The sequence below is a fragment of the Palaemon carinicauda genome, chromosome 19, assembly GCF_036898095.1.
Source record: "Palaemon carinicauda isolate YSFRI2023 chromosome 19, ASM3689809v2, whole genome shotgun sequence".
Taxonomy (NCBI): Eukaryota; Metazoa; Arthropoda; class Malacostraca; order Decapoda; family Palaemonidae; genus Palaemon; species Palaemon carinicauda.
Window position 1 is genome coordinate 71,939,783 of NC_090743.1, and position 18,634 is coordinate 71,958,416.

General features: G+C 42.7%; 1 protein-coding gene across 1 annotated transcript in view; it reads right to left on the reverse strand.

Moving 5' to 3' along the window:
- LOC137659063 (anaphase-promoting complex subunit 2-like) overlaps positions 1-14,240 on the reverse strand; it is a 200,081-nt gene extending 185,841 nt beyond the window's left edge. The window contains exons 1-2 of the mRNA XM_068394153.1: positions 14,084-14,240; positions 1,015-1,124 (exon numbers count right to left, since the gene is read on the reverse strand). Coding sequence (XP_068250254.1) covers positions 1,015-1,124; positions 14,084-14,158 — 185 coding nt within the window. The 5' untranslated portion in view covers positions 14,159-14,240. The remainder of the gene's footprint in view (positions 1-1,014; positions 1,125-14,083) is intronic.
- Between the last annotated feature and the right edge of the window lie 4,394 nt (positions 14,241-18,634).

The window sequence follows — 18,634 nt, forward strand, 5'->3', positions numbered from 1 at the left end:
CGCGTGGTAAACCATCCTGCGCGGGGAAGAAATAACGCGGACGATCTTCGGCGTCTCCGCGTATACGAAGATTGTCGGCGCTAGCGCGAGAGAAGATCGTCGGTGATTGTGAGCGGGAAACCATTGGTGCCCGCCCGCGTACGATCTTCGGCTATGTAAGACAATCGTGGGTGATCGCGCGCGCGCGAACGATCTTCGGCGCTTACGCGTGTGCGAAGATCGTCGACGCTCGCGCACGAGAGAAGATAGTCGGCGATCGTGCGCGGGAAACCCTTGGTGCCGCTAGCTACCCTTCCCCTACCCCCGTGCTAACTAGCGCGGGGGTAGTTTAACCCTCGTTAAAATCTAATGGCTCGTCATTTCAGCTACGCCGAAAGTAATACCCTATGTAAATAGCGTGGTTTGTATTTCGGTTACGGAACAAACCCCTATTAAATAGCGTGGTTTGAATTCTAGTTACAGAATAAACAAAAATTAATGGCAGTCCTGAATAGGCGAGGAGGGAGAGCGGCTGGAGCGGAAACAGCCGCTCTCCATCCCAGCCAAAAGTAAAGTGACTAAATCACAGGTGTGTGAACGGGAGTGGTAGCAAGCTACCTCCCCCCTACCCCCACTAACTAGCGGTGTGGGTAGATAACCCTCGCTAAATTTTAATGGCTCGTCATTTCAGCTCAGCCGAAAGTATAACCCCTAATAAATAGCGTGGTTTGTATTTCAGTTATGGAACAAATCAACGATTGCACAAAAATATAGTCCTAAAATCATAGAAAAATAAATCATGTTTCTTGCTATCCAGTCAAAATAAAATGCAATGACATTAAAGTTACTTTTACAAAGGAGAGTGAAAACATTAAAGCCAGTTCCAAAATAAACAAAAGCACTCGGAGTGAAAACATTAAAGCCAGTTCCAAAATAAACAAAAGCACTCCCTCACATCAAAACAACTCATAATGCCTACTCAATTTTTCAAAATATCCCTCTTCTAATTCCTCCTTTTCTGAACACCAATCTTACCTTAACTCATGCCAAATGGCATCCAGTGCGAGATCAATAATAAGCTGTCCTGCTCCGTGCTGCTGGACAAGCTGCAAGACAAGGTTAAAATCTTCATGTTCTGCATTCGTCTGAAAAAGAAATAAAACTCAAGACCTCTAAGTCAAATACAACTTGGATTTTTATTTTATCCAGTTCACTTGTTTTGCTGACAGCTCCTGGTAATAACAAAAAATGGCACAAATCTTTTCAAATATTCTTTAAAAGAGGGAAATGGAGAGACTTAATTAGATTAGTATAATATACAAATATCAAACAAATCTTAATTCTACTAACTTCCTCTATAGACTCCTGTAATTTTTCAACAGAATGCATACAAAAATTTTATATAATTAGTATTTTTGGGCTTAGACCATGTCGTCCTGATGGAAGGTTCCTTCAGTAGCTTCCCAAGGGTATATATGACTACAGTAGATATTCCCAGAGAATTAAAATGTTATTTTCATTAGTAAAATAAATTTTTGAATATACTTACCCGATGATCATATAGCTGTCAGCTCTGCCGCCCGACAGAAAAACCTACGGGCGGAATACGCCAGCGATCGCTATACAGGTGGGGGTGTACATCAACAGCACCATCTGTCAAGTAGGTACTCAAGTACTCGATGTCAACATAGAACCAATTTTCTCCTCTGTCCACTGGGTCTCTATTGGGGAGGAAGGGTGGGTCCTTTAATTTATGATCATCGGGTAAGTATATTCAAAAATTTATTTTACTAATGAAAATAACATTTTTCAATATTAAACTTACCCGATGATCATATAGCTGATTCACACCCAGGGGGGTGGGTAGAGACCAGCATTACATGTTGACATTATTATGAGCTAAGTATTCCGTATTTCATTTTAGCAGTTATTCAAAATAACAAGCATAAAATAAATAAGTACCTGGTAAGGAAGTCGACTTGAACAATTACTCTGCCTTTTTAAGTACGTCTTCCTTACTGAGCCTCGCGATCCTCATAGGATGCTGAGCGACTCCTAGGAGCTGAAGTATGAAGGGTTGCAACCCATACTAAAGGTCCTCATCAAAACCTCTAATCTAGGCGCTTCTCAAGAAATGACTTTGACCACCCGCCAAATCAAGTAGGATGCGAAAGGCTTCTTAGCCTTCCGGACAACCCAAAAATATTAATAAAACATTTCAAGAGAAAGATTAAAAAGGTTATGGAATTAGGGAATTGTAGTGGTGGAGCCCTCACCACTACTGCACTCGTTGCTACGAATGGTCCCAGAGTGAGCAGTTCTCGTAAAGAGACTGGACATTCTTAAGATAAAAGACGCGAACACTGATTTGCTTTTCCAATAGGTTGCGTCGAATATACTTTGCAGAGATCTATTTTGTTTAAAGGCCACGGAAGTTGCGACAGCTCTAACTTCGTGTGTCCTTACCTTCAGCCAAGCTTGGTCTTCCTCATTCAGATGGGAATGAGCTTCTCGTATTAACAGTCTGATAAAATAGTATAAAGAATTCTCTGACATAGGCAAAGATGGATTCTTAACTGAACACCATAAAGCTTCAGACGGGCCTCGTAAAGGTTTTTAAAATAGAACTTAAGAGCTCTTACAGGACATAATACTCTTTCTAGTTCATTTCCAACCATACGATAAGTTTGGAATATCGAACGATATTGGTCAAGGCCGAGAAGGCAGCTCATGTTTGGCTAGAAAACCAAGTTGTAGAACATGTAGCCGTTTCGGATGAGAATCCGATGTTCTTGCTGAAGGCATGAATCTCACTGACTCTTTTAGCTGTGGTTAAGCATATCAGGAAAAGAGTCTTAAAGGTGAGATCTTTCAGGGAGGCTGATTGAAGAGGTTCGAACCTGTCTGACATAAGGAATCTTAGAACCACGTCTAAATTCCAACCAGGTGTAACCAAAAGACGCTCCTTCGTGGTCTCAAAAGACTTAAGGAGGTCTTGTAGATCTTTATTGTTGGAAAGATCTAAGCCTCTGTGACGGAAGACTGATGCCAACATGCTTCTGTAACCCTTGATAGTAGGAGCAGAAAGAGATCGTTCTTTCCTCAGATATAAGAGAAAGTCAGCTATTGAGTTACAGAGGTACTGGTCGAGGATACGGATACTGACTTGCACCAGTTTCGGAAGATTTCCCACTTCGATTGGTAGACTCTAAGGGTGGATGTTCTCCTTGCTCTAGCAAACGCTCTGGTTGCCTCCTTCGAAAAACCTCTAGCTCTCGAGTGTCTTTCGATAGTCTGAAGGCAGTCAGACGAAGAGCGTGGAGGCCTTGAAGTACCTTCTTTACGCATGGCTGACGTAGCAGGTCCACCCTTAGGGGAAGTGTTCTGGGAACGTCTACTAGCCATCGAAGTACCTCGGTGAGTTATTCTCTCGCGGGCCAGAGGGAAGCACCTAGCGTCAACTTTGTCCCTTCGTGAGAGGCGAACTTCTGCAGTACCTTGTTGACAATCTAGAACGGAGGGAATGCATATAGATCTAGATGTGACCAATCTAGTAGAAAGGCATCTATATGAACTACTGCTGGGTCCGGGATAGGTGAGCAAACTATTGGGAGCCTCTTGGTCATCGAGGTTGCGAAGAGATCTATGGTTGGCTGGCCCCAGGTGGCCCAAAGTCTCTTGCATACATCCTTGTGGAGGGTCCAATCTGTTGGAATTATTTGTCCCTTCCTACTGAGACAATCTGCTATGACATTCAAGTTGCCTTGGATGAACCTCGTTACTAGTGAAAAGTCTAGACCTGTTGACCAGGTGAGGAGGTCTCTTGCGAACTCGTACCATGTCAGAGAGTAGGTCCCTCCTTGCTTGGAGATGTACGTCAAAGCAGGGTGTTGTCCGTGTTCACCTCCACCACTTTGCCTTGAAGGAGAGACCTGAAGCTTTTCCAGGTCAGACGTACTGCCAGTAGCTTCTTGCAGTTGAAATGCATTGTCCTTTGACTCGAGTTCCATAATCCCGAGCATTCCCTACCGCCTAATGTCGCACCCCAGCCTACGTCCGATGCGTCCGAGAAGAGAACGTGGTTGGGAGTCTGAACAGTCAGGGGAAGACCCTTTCAAAGGTTGATAAAGTCCTTTCACCAAGTCAGACCAGACTTTGTCTTTCCGGAAACCGGGATCGAGACCGCTTCTAGCGTCTTGTCCTTTTCCAGTGAAAAGCTAGATGATACAGAAGAGGACGGAGGTGTAGTCTTCCAAGTGACACAAATTGAACCACGGATGACAGTGTCCTAACCAGATTCATCCACAGCCTGACAGGGCAGCGTTCCTTCTTCAGCATCTTCTGGATGGATAGCAGAGCTGGGGGTTGATCGTCTTGTTCAGCAATGTCCTCATCAGAGGGTTCCTCATCCGAAACTGATGAGGAAACGGCAACGGAGTGGGCAACGTCTGACTCGCTGAATCCGGTCGCACTGGTGGATGCGTGACGGAGCCGGACACAATATCATGGTACTGCTGCACAGTCTGTGAACTGTCAACCATGGGGACGCGAGGAAGTACAGCGTCAACCCGAAACTGTCTAGACTGTCTGGGTTGTGCAGTCAACCCCCTACCGGGTTGCTGAGGTTGCCGCACTGCGTCACAACAAGTCACCTCTGCTGGTTGTTGAACGTCTTCCTAGTGACACACTGAACGTCCACAACCACCTCCGAGAGTCGCTTAACGTCAACGTGCGACTGGCAACCCACACTGGGTCGCATAGGTGGAGGAACCACCTCAACTGGCGGACGCGAGTAGGATACCTCAGCGTCAACAGGGCGCACAACCAACCGGTAGGAAGGTTGTTGGCCAGAAGGTTCTTCTCCGTAAAAAATCCTCTATCAAGGACACAAGCTTGGACTGCATGTCTTGCAGCAAAGCCCATTAGGGTCTACGGGAGCAAGTGTGGCAACAGACGGGGTTAGCGACTGAAGCGGAACCATTTACCATCCCTGGAAGCCTTGTTATGCTTTAATTAAAGTCCATAGGAGGCTAAGCAGCTTAAGGCTCCTCTCCAAATGACAGAGTCCTCAAAGGAATATCAGTAGGAGGGAGAACAGCACTTTCTCATCTACAGGAACCATGTCCGAGAAAAGCTAGGTTATCTCAGTGAGGGTCTCACTGGTGCATAAGCAGCAGACCAGAAGGCAACGTTATGTAACTGCTTGACAGTCTGTGAACTGTCAAAAACTGAACTGTCAACCACAACAGGTGCGTGAGGACATACAGCACTGGTGCATTAGCAGCAGACCAGAAGGCAACGTTATGTAACTGCCTGACAGTCTGTGAACTTTCAAAAAACTGAACTGTCAACCACAACAGGTGCGTGAGGACATACAGCACTGGTGCATTAGTAGCCGACCAGAAGGCAACGTCATGTAACTGCTTGACAGTCTGTGAGCTGGTAACAACCAAAGCTGTGTGGGGAAGCCTCAACTCCTGACTGACTAGTCTGCTGCGGGCGAGTGGCGGTAACCACAGTGGGTTGCGGAGGCTGACACACCGTGTCAAAACACGGCAGCTTGTGGTAGCTCACGCACGGCAACGGAGTGCTCCGTGTGTCTGTGGGAGTCAGCATGCGTCTGGCAGGGTCGACTGCGCATGGGTGGAGGAGCTCTCACAACAAGAGTGTGGGAGCAGGCAGCCGCAGCGTCTGCTGGGCGCACAACCGTGGCCGGTTGTAGGCAAACGGGTGCATCGTCAACCTTCTCCGCAGTCGGAGTGTGGGAGCAGGCAACAACCAAAGCGGAGTGGTGGTGCGTGGTGGGGACTGCCGTGGGTTGCGGAAACTAACGCATCGCGTCAAAACACGGCAGCTTGACTCCACCTTCCCACTGCTGATGCGGTAGCTCACGCATGTCAACGGAGGGTGCCGCACGTCGGCTAACGTCAACATGCGTCTGGCAGGGTCGACTGCGCATCGGTGGTGGAGCTCTCCGCAGCCGGAGTGTGGGAGCAGGCAGCCTCAGCGTGAGCTGGGCGCACAACCGTGGCAGGTTGTAGGCTAACGGGAGCAGTGTCAACCTTCTCCGCACGAAACTCCTGCATAACCGCAGCTAACTGAGTCTGCATAGACTGCAGTAAAGACCACTTAGGGTCTACAAAAGCGGCAACAGACGGAGCTACTGTCCGTTGTGACTGAGGGTCTAAAACAGCTGGTGCGGCAACAGACGGAGTTACTGCCTGTTGCGGTACCACCTTGCCTCTCTTGGGAGGTGTGCAGTCGTCGGATGACTGCAGCGAGTCCGAACTGACCCAGTGGCTACACCTGGGCCGTTGGACTTGCGCGGAAGGGACCGACTTGCACTTAAAAAGCTGCGAGATGTGGTCCATGGTTTCTTACGAGAAACCTCTTCCGCAGACGAGGAATAAATGGGCTCTCTCGTCTTTGTGTGGGTGGGGCGATCTTGGGTAGATACGCCCGAAACCACGGAGGGAAAAACGTCTGTTCGTTGATCAAGGCCTGTGGAACCCATAAGTCGTTCGACATTACTTCTCCCCTGGGCTTGGGAGCTTGTAAGAGGTCCCGGACTAGGTGAACGACTGGCACGAACAGACGAACCCTCGGACGCAACACTGTAACACTTTGCGCATATCACTTTATCACTTTGATTTTCTGTTTTGCACTTATTTCACTGAAATCGAAACTTTAACTGATTTATACCTGAAACACGCAATCCTATCCTTCATTAAAAGGTAGTAATTGCGAAAACAGTCGTACAATGCAACAGAAAACATAAATAAAGATAAAGAATTCAGTGGCTGGGAAAGAGACTAAACACTAGATCAAATAAACTACGTTTACAATCTCTCACCGCATATAGCCTGGGAACAAGAATAAAACCCTAGAAACGTTTTACTTTCTTCCCCTACAGCGACTAGGGAGGAGAGTAAAAAACGAGAACAACGTTACCAGCTTGAACGAAACGTTTATTCTCCTCTCTCTCCCTCCGTCTCTATCTCTCTCTCTCTTTCTCTCTTGATTTCGCACCTGAGAGAAGAGCCCAATTATATATCGTTAAAACATGTTATTTGCTAAAGGAAAAAACTGAAAGGTTTCCCAAATGAAAAGTTCCTTTAATTTAGAATTTAAACCATTTAAGCTAAGAAAGAATGAACGAAACGCCAGAATCGGTTTACTCTTACTGCAAAGTGAAACCGTGATACACTCTCTCTCTATCGTAACGATAGAGCGCATGTTGAACGTCCTGAACGTCAACAACTGCGTAGACTAAAAACTAAACGTTAGTTCATCTTTGAAAACAGTACGAGACTATCAAAGAAATTCTTTCATAAAACATTAAAATTTAAAAAGTATTAAATTCTTTAAAGGTTAAATACGATATAACGGGCTCAATGTTAATTAACTTCGGTTCCAAGTTAGGACCGCCTACTATCAGTAAAGGTCGCATATAAACAAACATAAAAATTTATTGTTATATGTTTATAATAAATGGAAAGTTAATCGAAGAGGCCTATAAAGGCGGAGAGATATAAAATATATAGATCTATAACGTGTTAAGCAAAATTACCAAAAACCTAAACACACTTCCGTCTAAGGGAAGGGTCGGCCATTTAAAAGTGAAAGAGAGTCCATACTCTCTTCGTCACCATAATTAAATCTATCCAAAACGAGTTCAAGTTTTGAAATGAAGATAAAACCCCTGCATAGCGAAAGCTCAAAACTGGAATAGTGTACTTCACCAAATCGTTGTGAAAACAAATCCAGTTAGTAACAGCGTATTTAGTAGGTCTTGCCAGTGGCACGACAGAGAGAAAATTGGTTCTATGTTGACATCGAGTACTTGAGTACCTACTTGACAGATGGCGCTGTTGATGTACACCCCCACCTGTATAGCGATCGCTGGCGTATTCCGCCCGTAGGTTTTTCTGTCGGGCAGCAGAGCTGACAGCTATATGATCATCGGGTAAGTTTAATATTGAAAACTAAAGGTTTCACAGGATTCTAACTTCTGGCGCGAGTACCCATAAGGTTTCCCTTTAGGATATCGTATAATAACAGGGGACGTATGCTTGACACGCCACATAGCTATCTGCACCCCACATAGCGTTTACGCTTCGAGGGGGAGTTGGTGGCAAGTTATAGGAGGAGCCGATACAAAGTTCTCCTCCTCCGTTACTGTTACGGTACTCAGATGATGTCATAAACGACGCCATGTTGGCCGCCATCTTGGATGACGTCATAACCGCGCGCCTTCTCATTCCTTCGCTTGTAGCGTCTATGACCAGGTGTTTTTTCCCAGTTGTTCGCTATTATTTCCCAGCATGTCGGAATCTTCAGCCTCTTCTGCTTCTGGAAATTTGAGTACCATATTCTTATATTGTATAAATCAGCTCTGGCCGAAAAGTAACACCTTTTTATCTTTAAATACTGTGTTTTGTAGCAGAGCTGTTGCCTAAACCGGAGGCGTCCTGACGCTGTTGTTCGCTTCGCATGCTTTATATAGTTAGCCAGAACAACTTTCCCGGTTTCTTAACTAATTATCAGTATTAGTTATCTAGTCTTCATTGGTAGTTATATTATGCTGAAAGTATTCATTTTTCATCGAGTGTAGGTACAGTGAACCCTCGTTTATCGCGGTAGATAGGTTCCAGACCCGGCCGCAATAGGTGAAAATCCGCGAAGTAGTGACACCATATTTACCTATTTATTTAACATGTATATTCAGACTTTTAAAACCTTCCCTTGTACGTAGTACTGTTAACAAACTACCCTTTAATGTACAGAACACTTAATGCATGTACTACAGTACCCTAAACTAAAACAGGCACAAATATTAAAGGCGATTTTATATCATGCATTTCCTAAACACGCCAAAAAGCACGATAAAAAATGGCAACCAATGTTTTGTTTACGTTTCTCTGATCATAATGAAGAACCAAACGCATTTACTGTACACATCTGTGTATAGATTAGTTTTTGCATCGATTATATTGATTATTCAGTACAGTATGTTGATTTTGTTATTACCAATATGTATATGGGTTATGAAAAATATCCGCGAAGTGGTGAATCCGCGATGGTCGAACCGCGAAGTAGCGAGGGTTCACTGTAGCCGAAATTGTGACGCTAGAATTGCTAGCCTATCCCCTAGGCTCGATAGCCTAGGCATTTTAGTTTACTTTCATGCCTGATATAATAAGTGTGCCTAGTGTTAATCTATGATATGAAGATATTAGGCATTTATTCATATAAGATTCAGTGATTGCACATGGGTTTTTCTCCTTCTAGGAAGTATACAAGGGGTTTTGATGGTCTTGGTAGTCGACTCCCTTGCACCTAACTAACGGCTTAAGGCTTTTGTATACTTTCACATCTCCCCGGTTACCTTTGCACTAAGGTAATCTCTCCTCCCTCTGAGGTAGCCTAGGCTACATCCTAGCTCTCCTTACCTTGAATCGTATTCAAGTGAGGTTAGGCTAGGATTTTCTTTCCCTGCCCAAACCCATAGTTCATGAGCTTTGAGTTGGGGTCAGAACCTCAGAGTATCAGTCATTTGCCCCCAGCTACCCCATTAGGCGAATGAACTTTCCTTTTGGTCTCCGCTGGACGGCAAAAGGGGGGGGGGGCTCTGCCCTCCTCCCTAAGCCACACCTGGTAGGGTTACGACCCTTACTCCCTGTGGCCTAGCGACTTGTCCTACACCTGCCTTCTCCGGGCTAGGGGATATGCTTCTCCTAGCCTTGGTTAGGCAGGCCCTGGGATTCTGTTTCTTTATAGTTTGGAATGGCACGGCCATGCTGTTCTTTTACTGCACTAACCTACCCTAGGCTGGAGAACGAATTCTTCCTATACCTAGGATAGTGCCAGTACTGAAACAGAACCCCCCCCCCCTTAGAGTGTTGGGGAAGGCTCACACCAACCCCCACACTCCTTCTCAGGACCCTTTTCTCCTCCCCCTCTGTCCTTTGGTGATGGCCTAGCCATCACACCTCTGTCCACCATCCTACAACTCGACCGAGTGCCAGCGGGTTGTGGGGTCGGCCCGGTCCTTCGCCTGTTAGTCCGAACTGCTAAGCTTCCCGCATATAGTTGTACTATGGGATAGCGTAACGACAGGTCGGTCTGCCGGTGGAAGACCTCCCTACTATCTTAGAGTGTTCTTCAGTCCTCCCTTGGACCGCCATCTGCAACTCCAGCTGACTACCAGTTTAGTTGTGGCTGGATGGAAGCCTGATCATACTCTTCCTTCCATTTGAACCCTCCTTCTCGAGGAAGGCGAGGTTAGGGTAGTGAGCTGCCGCCCTTCCCTCTTCCTTCCTCTATGCTTTCTCTATAAATCAAGTGCCGGTCCACTGTCGCACAACTCTGCCGGCAACAGCCGACAGCTTAGCTAAGGTCTCCCCTCTGTCCCATAGATTGAAGTCAGGGTTGGAGTACCTACAGCCGGTTGCCTGCCGACTGCCGGGGGCCGCCGACATGTCGGAGATCTGCCATCAATCGCGAGGTTGTCGTCCTTTCCCCACCGCATAGACTGATGGCTGGGAGGAGTTACCCTCAATCGGAGACTCGCCGGCGCCCGATGTGCCTCCGACGCATCGGCAGGCTGCCGGTTCCACCTAATTCATATTACGAAAGTGGACTGTCACCTTACTCTACCCTGCCGGCAATACGCCGTCAGTGTCTATTATATAGCTGTATACGATAGCCAGTACATCTATGGTATAGTACATACCCTAGTCAGAAAACTATGCTGTACAGTATAGTTATGCAGTAAATACTTTCTAGCATACTTGTGCATCCATGCGCAGTCCCTTGCCGGGACCTACTCAAATTGGGGATAATTATTTCCCCTTTTCACTAATGCTCAATGAACTCAGCTCTCTCCCTTTCACCATTGCTAATACCCTGGAGGAAGTACTAGCTGTGCTACTTATCCCTACTAGATAACTTCCCCCTTAGGGCTTACTCGAAGGAAAGCCCTAGAGTTAGTAGTGGTGTAAGGTCGCGGCAACTGGCTGGGCGGGATTCACAAGTGTGTGTCTTTTCTGCTTCATTTCCAGCTTACCTATCCTAAGCTTACACTTGGAAAGGAATCTTATAATGTAATTGAGATTACTTTAAGACTAATCTAAGATTACTTTAAGTCAATGTTATAGACTTCCATATACTCATGTACCCCTTTCTTCTTTACAGGAGGAGTACATCCGGTGTGAGAGCGCCTTTTGCAGCGTTCGGCACCGGGACTTCTACAGCCACCTGGCGTGCTGAACCCACGCCAGCTGCTCCGTCACCCAAGGATCTCTACGATATTGGAACCTGCAGGTCTGCACTATTTGCAAGGACCTGCTCAGCGAGGCGTTCGAGGCCCCCCCGTCAGCGGAGGCCAGGGACAATGCTCGCGAGAAACTACGCAAGTGGGTGCGTGGTTTCCAGAAGAACGCCACGGGGCCCTATCTCCCTAGTGAGAAGATGAGAGCTTTGCTCTTCCCTAAGGCATCTGCGGATGCCGTCATCCCCAAACCGGAGATCCCGTGTCCAACTGCCGGTTGATCCAGACGTTTCGGACGCACTCCAGGACATCCACCTCGATGATGATGAGCGGATGTCAGAGGTGTCGGATACCACCGAGAGGACCCTGATGGCCGAGGGTCAAGAAGAGGAACCTACAGAGGCTCCTGACTCCGAAGAAGGCACCCCTGCACCCTCTATCACTTCTGTAGTCATCACGGAACCAGTCCCCTCTACTTCGTCCACCCCTATGCCCACAAGCTTGAAAAAGGTCTTAGGCTAGGCGAACGACAGGATCGCGCAGAAGCACCCTCCACAACACTAAACCATTTAGCCGAACTTTAAACACTTGATAGGTCGCCCGTGCGTCAACTTTTAAGCAAATTAATTTCAGACATCATTTGGTTCTTGTCCACCGCTAACGATTCAACTCTTACACCGAGAGCTTGAATAGCGGACAACATATCCCTCATCGTAGGTTCCTTCGGTTCCTGATCTACCACTACGGGGGAAGGATTAGAAACAATGACATTGGATACAGGTAATTCTACAGAACGGGAAGAACTGCGTCTAATTCTGTCTCTCTCTAGTCTCTGAGTATAGCGCTCATAAGCTAACCACTCATTTTCGGTTAAAGAACAATATTCTTCGCACCGATCCCCAAAAGTACAAGTTTTACCCCTACATTTTACACGAAAATAGTATGTGGATCAATAGAAGCTTTAGGAAGACGAGTATGACATCCTTTAATACACTTTCTAAACTGTATACAGGGGAGGGGTCGGCCATATTGAAAAGTTACGAGAGAGATCAAAACAACAACAAGGGTCAAAACTAATTAAATAAACCCAAAACAATAAAGATTTCAAGATAATACGAAAGAGAAATTACTATAGCGAAAGCCCAAAACCAAAAGACAGTGTACATCACCAAATAAACCGTCCAAATCAAAGTAAGTTGAGAGTGAATTTCCATCGTTCCAGCCAGCAATGGCGGCAGAAAAGGTTTGAATTTGTTGGATTAGTTCGGCCTGTCTACCGCGAGGGTGCTAGTATACACCTGGCATATCTGCGATTGCCGCGAGATTTTGAATTTCTGCCAGGCGTCCAGGGACTTTAGCCATTCTTATATAACAAGCGGGTAAGTTTTATGTTTAAAATAATTTATTACAGTAAAGAAGAGAATCAGAGTAACTCAATAATGATTTATTCACATGGCAAAATTAATAAGTGAAATATTAACCACAATTTACAACACAAATTATTGAAATTGATAAACTGAATGAACCGTGGGATTATCCCCCAAACGGAATAAATAAAATCAAAATCTTACGATAAATAACTTATGCGGTAGGCTGCTGTGAGGTCCCAACATGTAGTCAGTGACTTCAAATTATCAACATACCAAAAAGTAAAAGTACATTAATTTCCATGCACGCAGCCCGAAAAGTGTATCGTTAGTTACCTAAACTTAACTTATGAGACAAATAGAAGCTTATCTAAAGGGGGAATGGCCATTAATTGAATTCACACGCGTGAGGAACTGACCGCTGATATACAAAGGCTCCTAGGTGGGTTAGTAAGGTTGGGGTGTATATATGATAGCGGCCACCTGCATGTATGATAACGGCTATCTTAGAATACGGCAGTGTAAGGGGGGTCGCAGGGGGGCGTCAGTGATCCCATTAGGCAAGTAGGTAAGGACACGGCTTCTAGGTTAGGTGGGAAAGTTCAGCTTAGTTGATGTCCATTTTTGATCCACAAGGAAGGAACTGGCTGCTGACATACAAAGGCCCCAAAAGGTTCTGTGTCCTCTTACAAATCTTGAAACTGTTGAATAATCAAGTTTTATACTGTTCTCGCACACCCAAAGTCCGAGGTTTGCAACTGTGTCCTTCAGGAATTGGGCTCCATAACGGTAGAATGGCTTATTTGCAATGGAAATAAAGGTCAAATTTGTTGAAAGTACACAGCTTATGTATATCAGCGGCCAATTCCTGGGGTGTATGTATGATAGCAGCCACTTGTACGTTTGATTACGGCTAACTTAGAATACGGCAGTAGGGGGTAGCAGGGGGAGGTCAGCCCCCCGTTAAGTAGGAAGGACAAAGTTTGTAGGTTAGGTTAGAGGGGAAAGTTTAGCTTGGTTGATGTCCATTTTTAATCCACAAGGAAGGAACTGGCCGCTGATATACAAAGGCTCCAGGGGTGTATGTATCATAGCGGCCACACTTATGTATCATTTTGGCTAACTTAGAATATGGCAGTGTAAGGGGGGTCACAGGGGGATCTTAGCTCCCCTGTTACATAAGTAGGTAAGGACACTGCTTGTAGGTTAGGTTAGGGGGGTAGCTATAATCAATCATGCAGGTGACCGCTATCATACATGCACCCCGAAAGTACACTATACTGAGGGAAAAGCTTTTTACTTATGAGCAATCTCCAGCTTTTTTCCTAAAATTTTACCAGTACTCAAGTCTAGGGTACAATGAGTACCCATTGAGTGGTATAACCTATACGAAAAAAGCATGAATTATTACGTAGGAAGTATTGGTATATAATAAAAATTAGCCAGAGAAATTATGCTAACTTACTTCAGAAAAGTTGCCATCAATGCAGAACGTTTTCTTCATAATATCCCAATGACGTTTTAGGTCTTGTTTTGACATTTTGAAACTCAAAGATTGGCACGACAGTGTTCGACGGTCCGACGCCGCCTACGAGGAGCTGTACTACCCTTCAAATTTTAGATTTATTATGTAATCTAAATGAGAGTTTTTACTATATTGAACGTTGTTAATATCCTATTTTGAATATCATTTTATTTTCTATAATTTAAAATTGAAATAATCATAAGTGATAAAGTAAAGCAATTGAATTACCCTGGATGATTTTGTGAAACAATACTAATAATATTTGTATTAGATTAGATCAGATTCACGTTGAGGCTTTGCCTTTACATCGGCGCCTCTTATATTTTTTAGTTTTGTGTCCCTTATTTTCACTAGTTTTTCTCTTTTCATCCACATTTGTTGTAGTATATTTTTCTTGTTTTCAATATTTTCTTCACAAATCAACAAAATCTTCAAGTTCCAGTTCTTCTTCGTTCACTTTGCAACACGACGTTACAAATATGTAATTTTATGAAAGGAATGTTTGAACAGGTTGCAACCACACCTTAATGGGGGTTAATGTTTGAAAAGGTTGCAACCACACCTTAGTGGGGGTTGATGTTTGAACAGGTTACAACCACACCTTATTGGGGGTTAATGTTTGAACAGGTTGCAACAACACCTTATTGGGGGTTAATAGTAGAAATGGGAATATTGTCAGTTTAAAATAGAGTTAGAGTACAAAAAGGTGATGCTGTTTCATAACATCAGATAATAAACGACTAGTGTAAGTTCATATAAGCCAATATCAAATCTGTCATATTTTTCGAAAATTATTGAAACTGCTGTACACGAACAAACCTGGAAATATCTAAAACAATCTAATGCCATACCTGATGATCAATCTGCATAGAGAGAAAATTAATCAACAGAAACAACAGTGTTAGCGATTAAAAATGACATAGCAGATTTTATAACAAATGACAAGTGTTGCATTCTTGTGATGCTGGATCTAAGTGCAGCATTTGATACTGTAGAACATACATATCAGATGGAAGACCTTAAAGCTGTGGGCATCGTAGAACGAGCATATGACTGGTTTGTGAGTTATCTTGAAAACCACAAAGTTAAAGTGGTAATATCAAATGTTGAATCTGAGACAAGAAAACTAACCAAAGGTGTGCCTCAAGGCAGTGTACTAGGTCCTCTCCTGTTTGAAATTTACACAATTGAACTGGCAAATATACTTGAAACTCACAGAGTTAAGTTTAAAATATACGCTGATGATACACGATTCTATTTCCCAATAGAATCAGTTGATGAAGCTAAAAGAGAGATACATGAAATAATGAATGACATTAAGGCTTGGATGTTAACAAAAAAGCTCAAGCTCAATGAAGATAAAAGTGAATGTATCATTTTTGGAAATGAAAGAGATATAAAAAGAATCGAATGCTTCCAAAGAATTGAAATAGGTCAATCGATCATTGACCTAAAGAAATCCGTCAGAAATCTTGGAGTAATCATGCATGATAGACTGGGAATGAAAGAACATATAAATAATATGGTAAGATATTGTAACTATCACATTAAAAACATAGCATTTATTAGTAAATACTTAAATGAAAAATCTATGGTCATACTCATTAATCACCACATATTTTCAAGAATTGATTACTGCAACTCACTTTTCTATGGCTTACCAAATTATCAGTTGAAGAAAATTCAGAGAGTACAAAACAGAGCCGCTAGATTAATAAAAGGACTACACAATAGGGATAGAATTACCCCTGCACTAATTAAACTACACTGGCTGCCGGTAAAGGCGAGACTTGAATACAAGCTACTCTTACTAACGTTTAAGATACTGAACCAAAATATCTAAAAGAATGCCTGAACAAACTAGAACTAGAAATAAATGTTACCATAAGACAAACGAGTGACAAACATAGACTATCTGAACCAAGAACAAATAGTAAATTTGGTGAAATGGCTTTTAGCTACTGTGCGCCTGGACATTATAATAAACTGCCAACTGAAATGAAGGACCTAAAGGGAACAATTGAATTTAAGAAGAAACTAAAGATATTACTATTCACAAGATCATATGATTTGGAAGATGCTACAATCAAGGAATTGTATAAGTTATAATGAAAATGTTTCGTTAGATGATTGATATGGACCCGCCCGAGAAGTAGTTCACTCAACTTCAGTGGAGAGTTGGATTTAAACCCAAAACAAGTAAACAAGTAGTTAAGGAGATAGTGGAAGACCAAATCAGGGAACCATATTGGGAATGATGGGAAAAAGTGTTAAAAGAAATATGTAAAAAATATCATATCAAAATTGAAGAAATAAGATAGTATAAAAAGCAAGAACTTAAGAAAGAAATAAAAAGTAAAGTGTCCTATGGAATTAAAAGAAAGATAGAAGAAAAGAAAGTAGAAATTACTAAACTGAGGTTTGTAAATAGTAATGACAGAGGAGATTACATAGAAGAACTTACCACTAAAGGAAGCAGTAATAATTATGAAAACAAGGTTGAATAATTAAAAGAAAACTATAGAAACAGGAATGAAAAGGAAATGCTTTGTGGGTTGTGTAGTGAGGCAGATGATGCAACGGAGCAAATGTTGAGCTGTAAGGAGTTAAGAAAACTTGGAAGCAATAGCATAGAATTTGGGAAGTTAAAAACACCAGCTAGAGATGTTTCCTAATATATCAGACAGGCCATGGAAGTTATAAGTACAAGTATGCAAGCTGTGTAGGAAATTATTAATGACAATTATTTTTCTGCAGGCTTCAGCGTTTTGTACCTATTACGCTTCTTCTAGGAGTGTGCCCACAATCATCGTGTTGAACTTGTAGCAAGAACAACGAGGAATCTGGAACCAAATTACAAAAAGTACATTGGCTCGTCACTTGTCATTAGTTACTAGTTAGGCGTACAACATAGCTTATTAATTTTCTTTAATAAGTTCCAGAATCTATGATTGACAATTCATATTTTCTAGAGATTATGTGTCACGACCTATCAGCGCTGCGTTTGATACCTTTGAGAATGAATTGCTACTTAATGGTAGCAGTCCATTTACTAGGCCCAATCTTATTTTGTATATATACCACAGGTGATCAAACTTACTACAGAGATACCAAGTATAGTTTAAACTACTATATTTGCAAATTATACATAAGTTTATTTCTCCATAAATCACATTGAAGATGCCGCTGCGACTTTAAACCAAGTTCTAACAAGTGTTGGGGAATGGATTACTGTTAAACAACTAAAACAGTTACATAGAATGAAATGTAGTGTATGGTGGAGGAAAGTAAAACAATTTACAAAACTTGGACGAAAGTGTTAACGCGTTTGCCCAGCATTCGCATGGTAACATTTCGATCCCGCCAGGGACCGTGAATTTAAGCTATTTACTGCGGAAGCCACTGCTGTGGTTTAGCACCACAGTGGGCTTTCCCGGCTGACTTTCTGGTGAGCATCTATTCTGATGGAACTGAAACCAGACACTCTTTTAAGATTTAAACAAATATCAGTAACAACCTGGTCCCAATATTTAGTAGAGTTCATGATATAGGTGTAATCACTTGACCGTAATTTGTCACTCGGTGGTCAAATGAAAACTATACTTTCACTTTAAGGAGTTTCTCTCGACCTAATGACCTATTAATGTTATTATTATTGATAGCTAAGCTTTAACCCTAGTTGGAAAAGCAAGATGAAACTAAGGCTTTTCAATGCTATTTCAATTGTGCCAACACTGAGGGATGTTTACTGTGAGCTCCATGCTATTTAAATTTGACTCATTGTTCAGTTTAATATTTTGTATTTCAGTTTGATAAACTAATTCTGAATGATTCTTTGTCAACATTTAGTATATTGTTAAACATGCCTTGAAATTAGTGGTTTTCGTTAAAAAAAAAATTTAAGTTTTGATGAATTTTTATATTGAGTTGTTTAAATGATTTTAATTTGAACAAAAGTAAATTAACGTACACAATCAAAGGATGAGCGAGGCAAAATTTGAAGTATCAATGTGATAGCGGCTGAAGCACAATGATAATTGAATAAGAAGCTTTTAATGGAAACTTTAATTAAGAGAAGTAGATTTTTAAGAGGAGCAGCTTATCCATATTTGGGAAAATAGTATCAACGGGCATTATTTTTGTTAGTCAATAGTATGAATTAGAATAGTGAACTTAAGTTAACAATCTTAACTTAGGTTCAATGTTGAAGGGTTTGTGAACATTTCGTGGTTTATGTACTGTATGCATGCAGTGTTGCAGCTATTGATTATTGTCTTCTGGAAGCGTTGTAAATATTGTAGAGGATGCCTGAGGAAAGAAATGGTAGTGATTCGAACAATATGGAAGTGTTGAAAACGTTTTAGAGGCTCTCAAGCGAGTGCAAATAGTGTTGTGGCAAGTGATTTGAACATTCTGAAAGCGTTTTAAACGTTTTAGGGGCTGTCTGACGAAAGAATTGCCAGTGATTTGAGCATTCTGAAAACGTTTTAA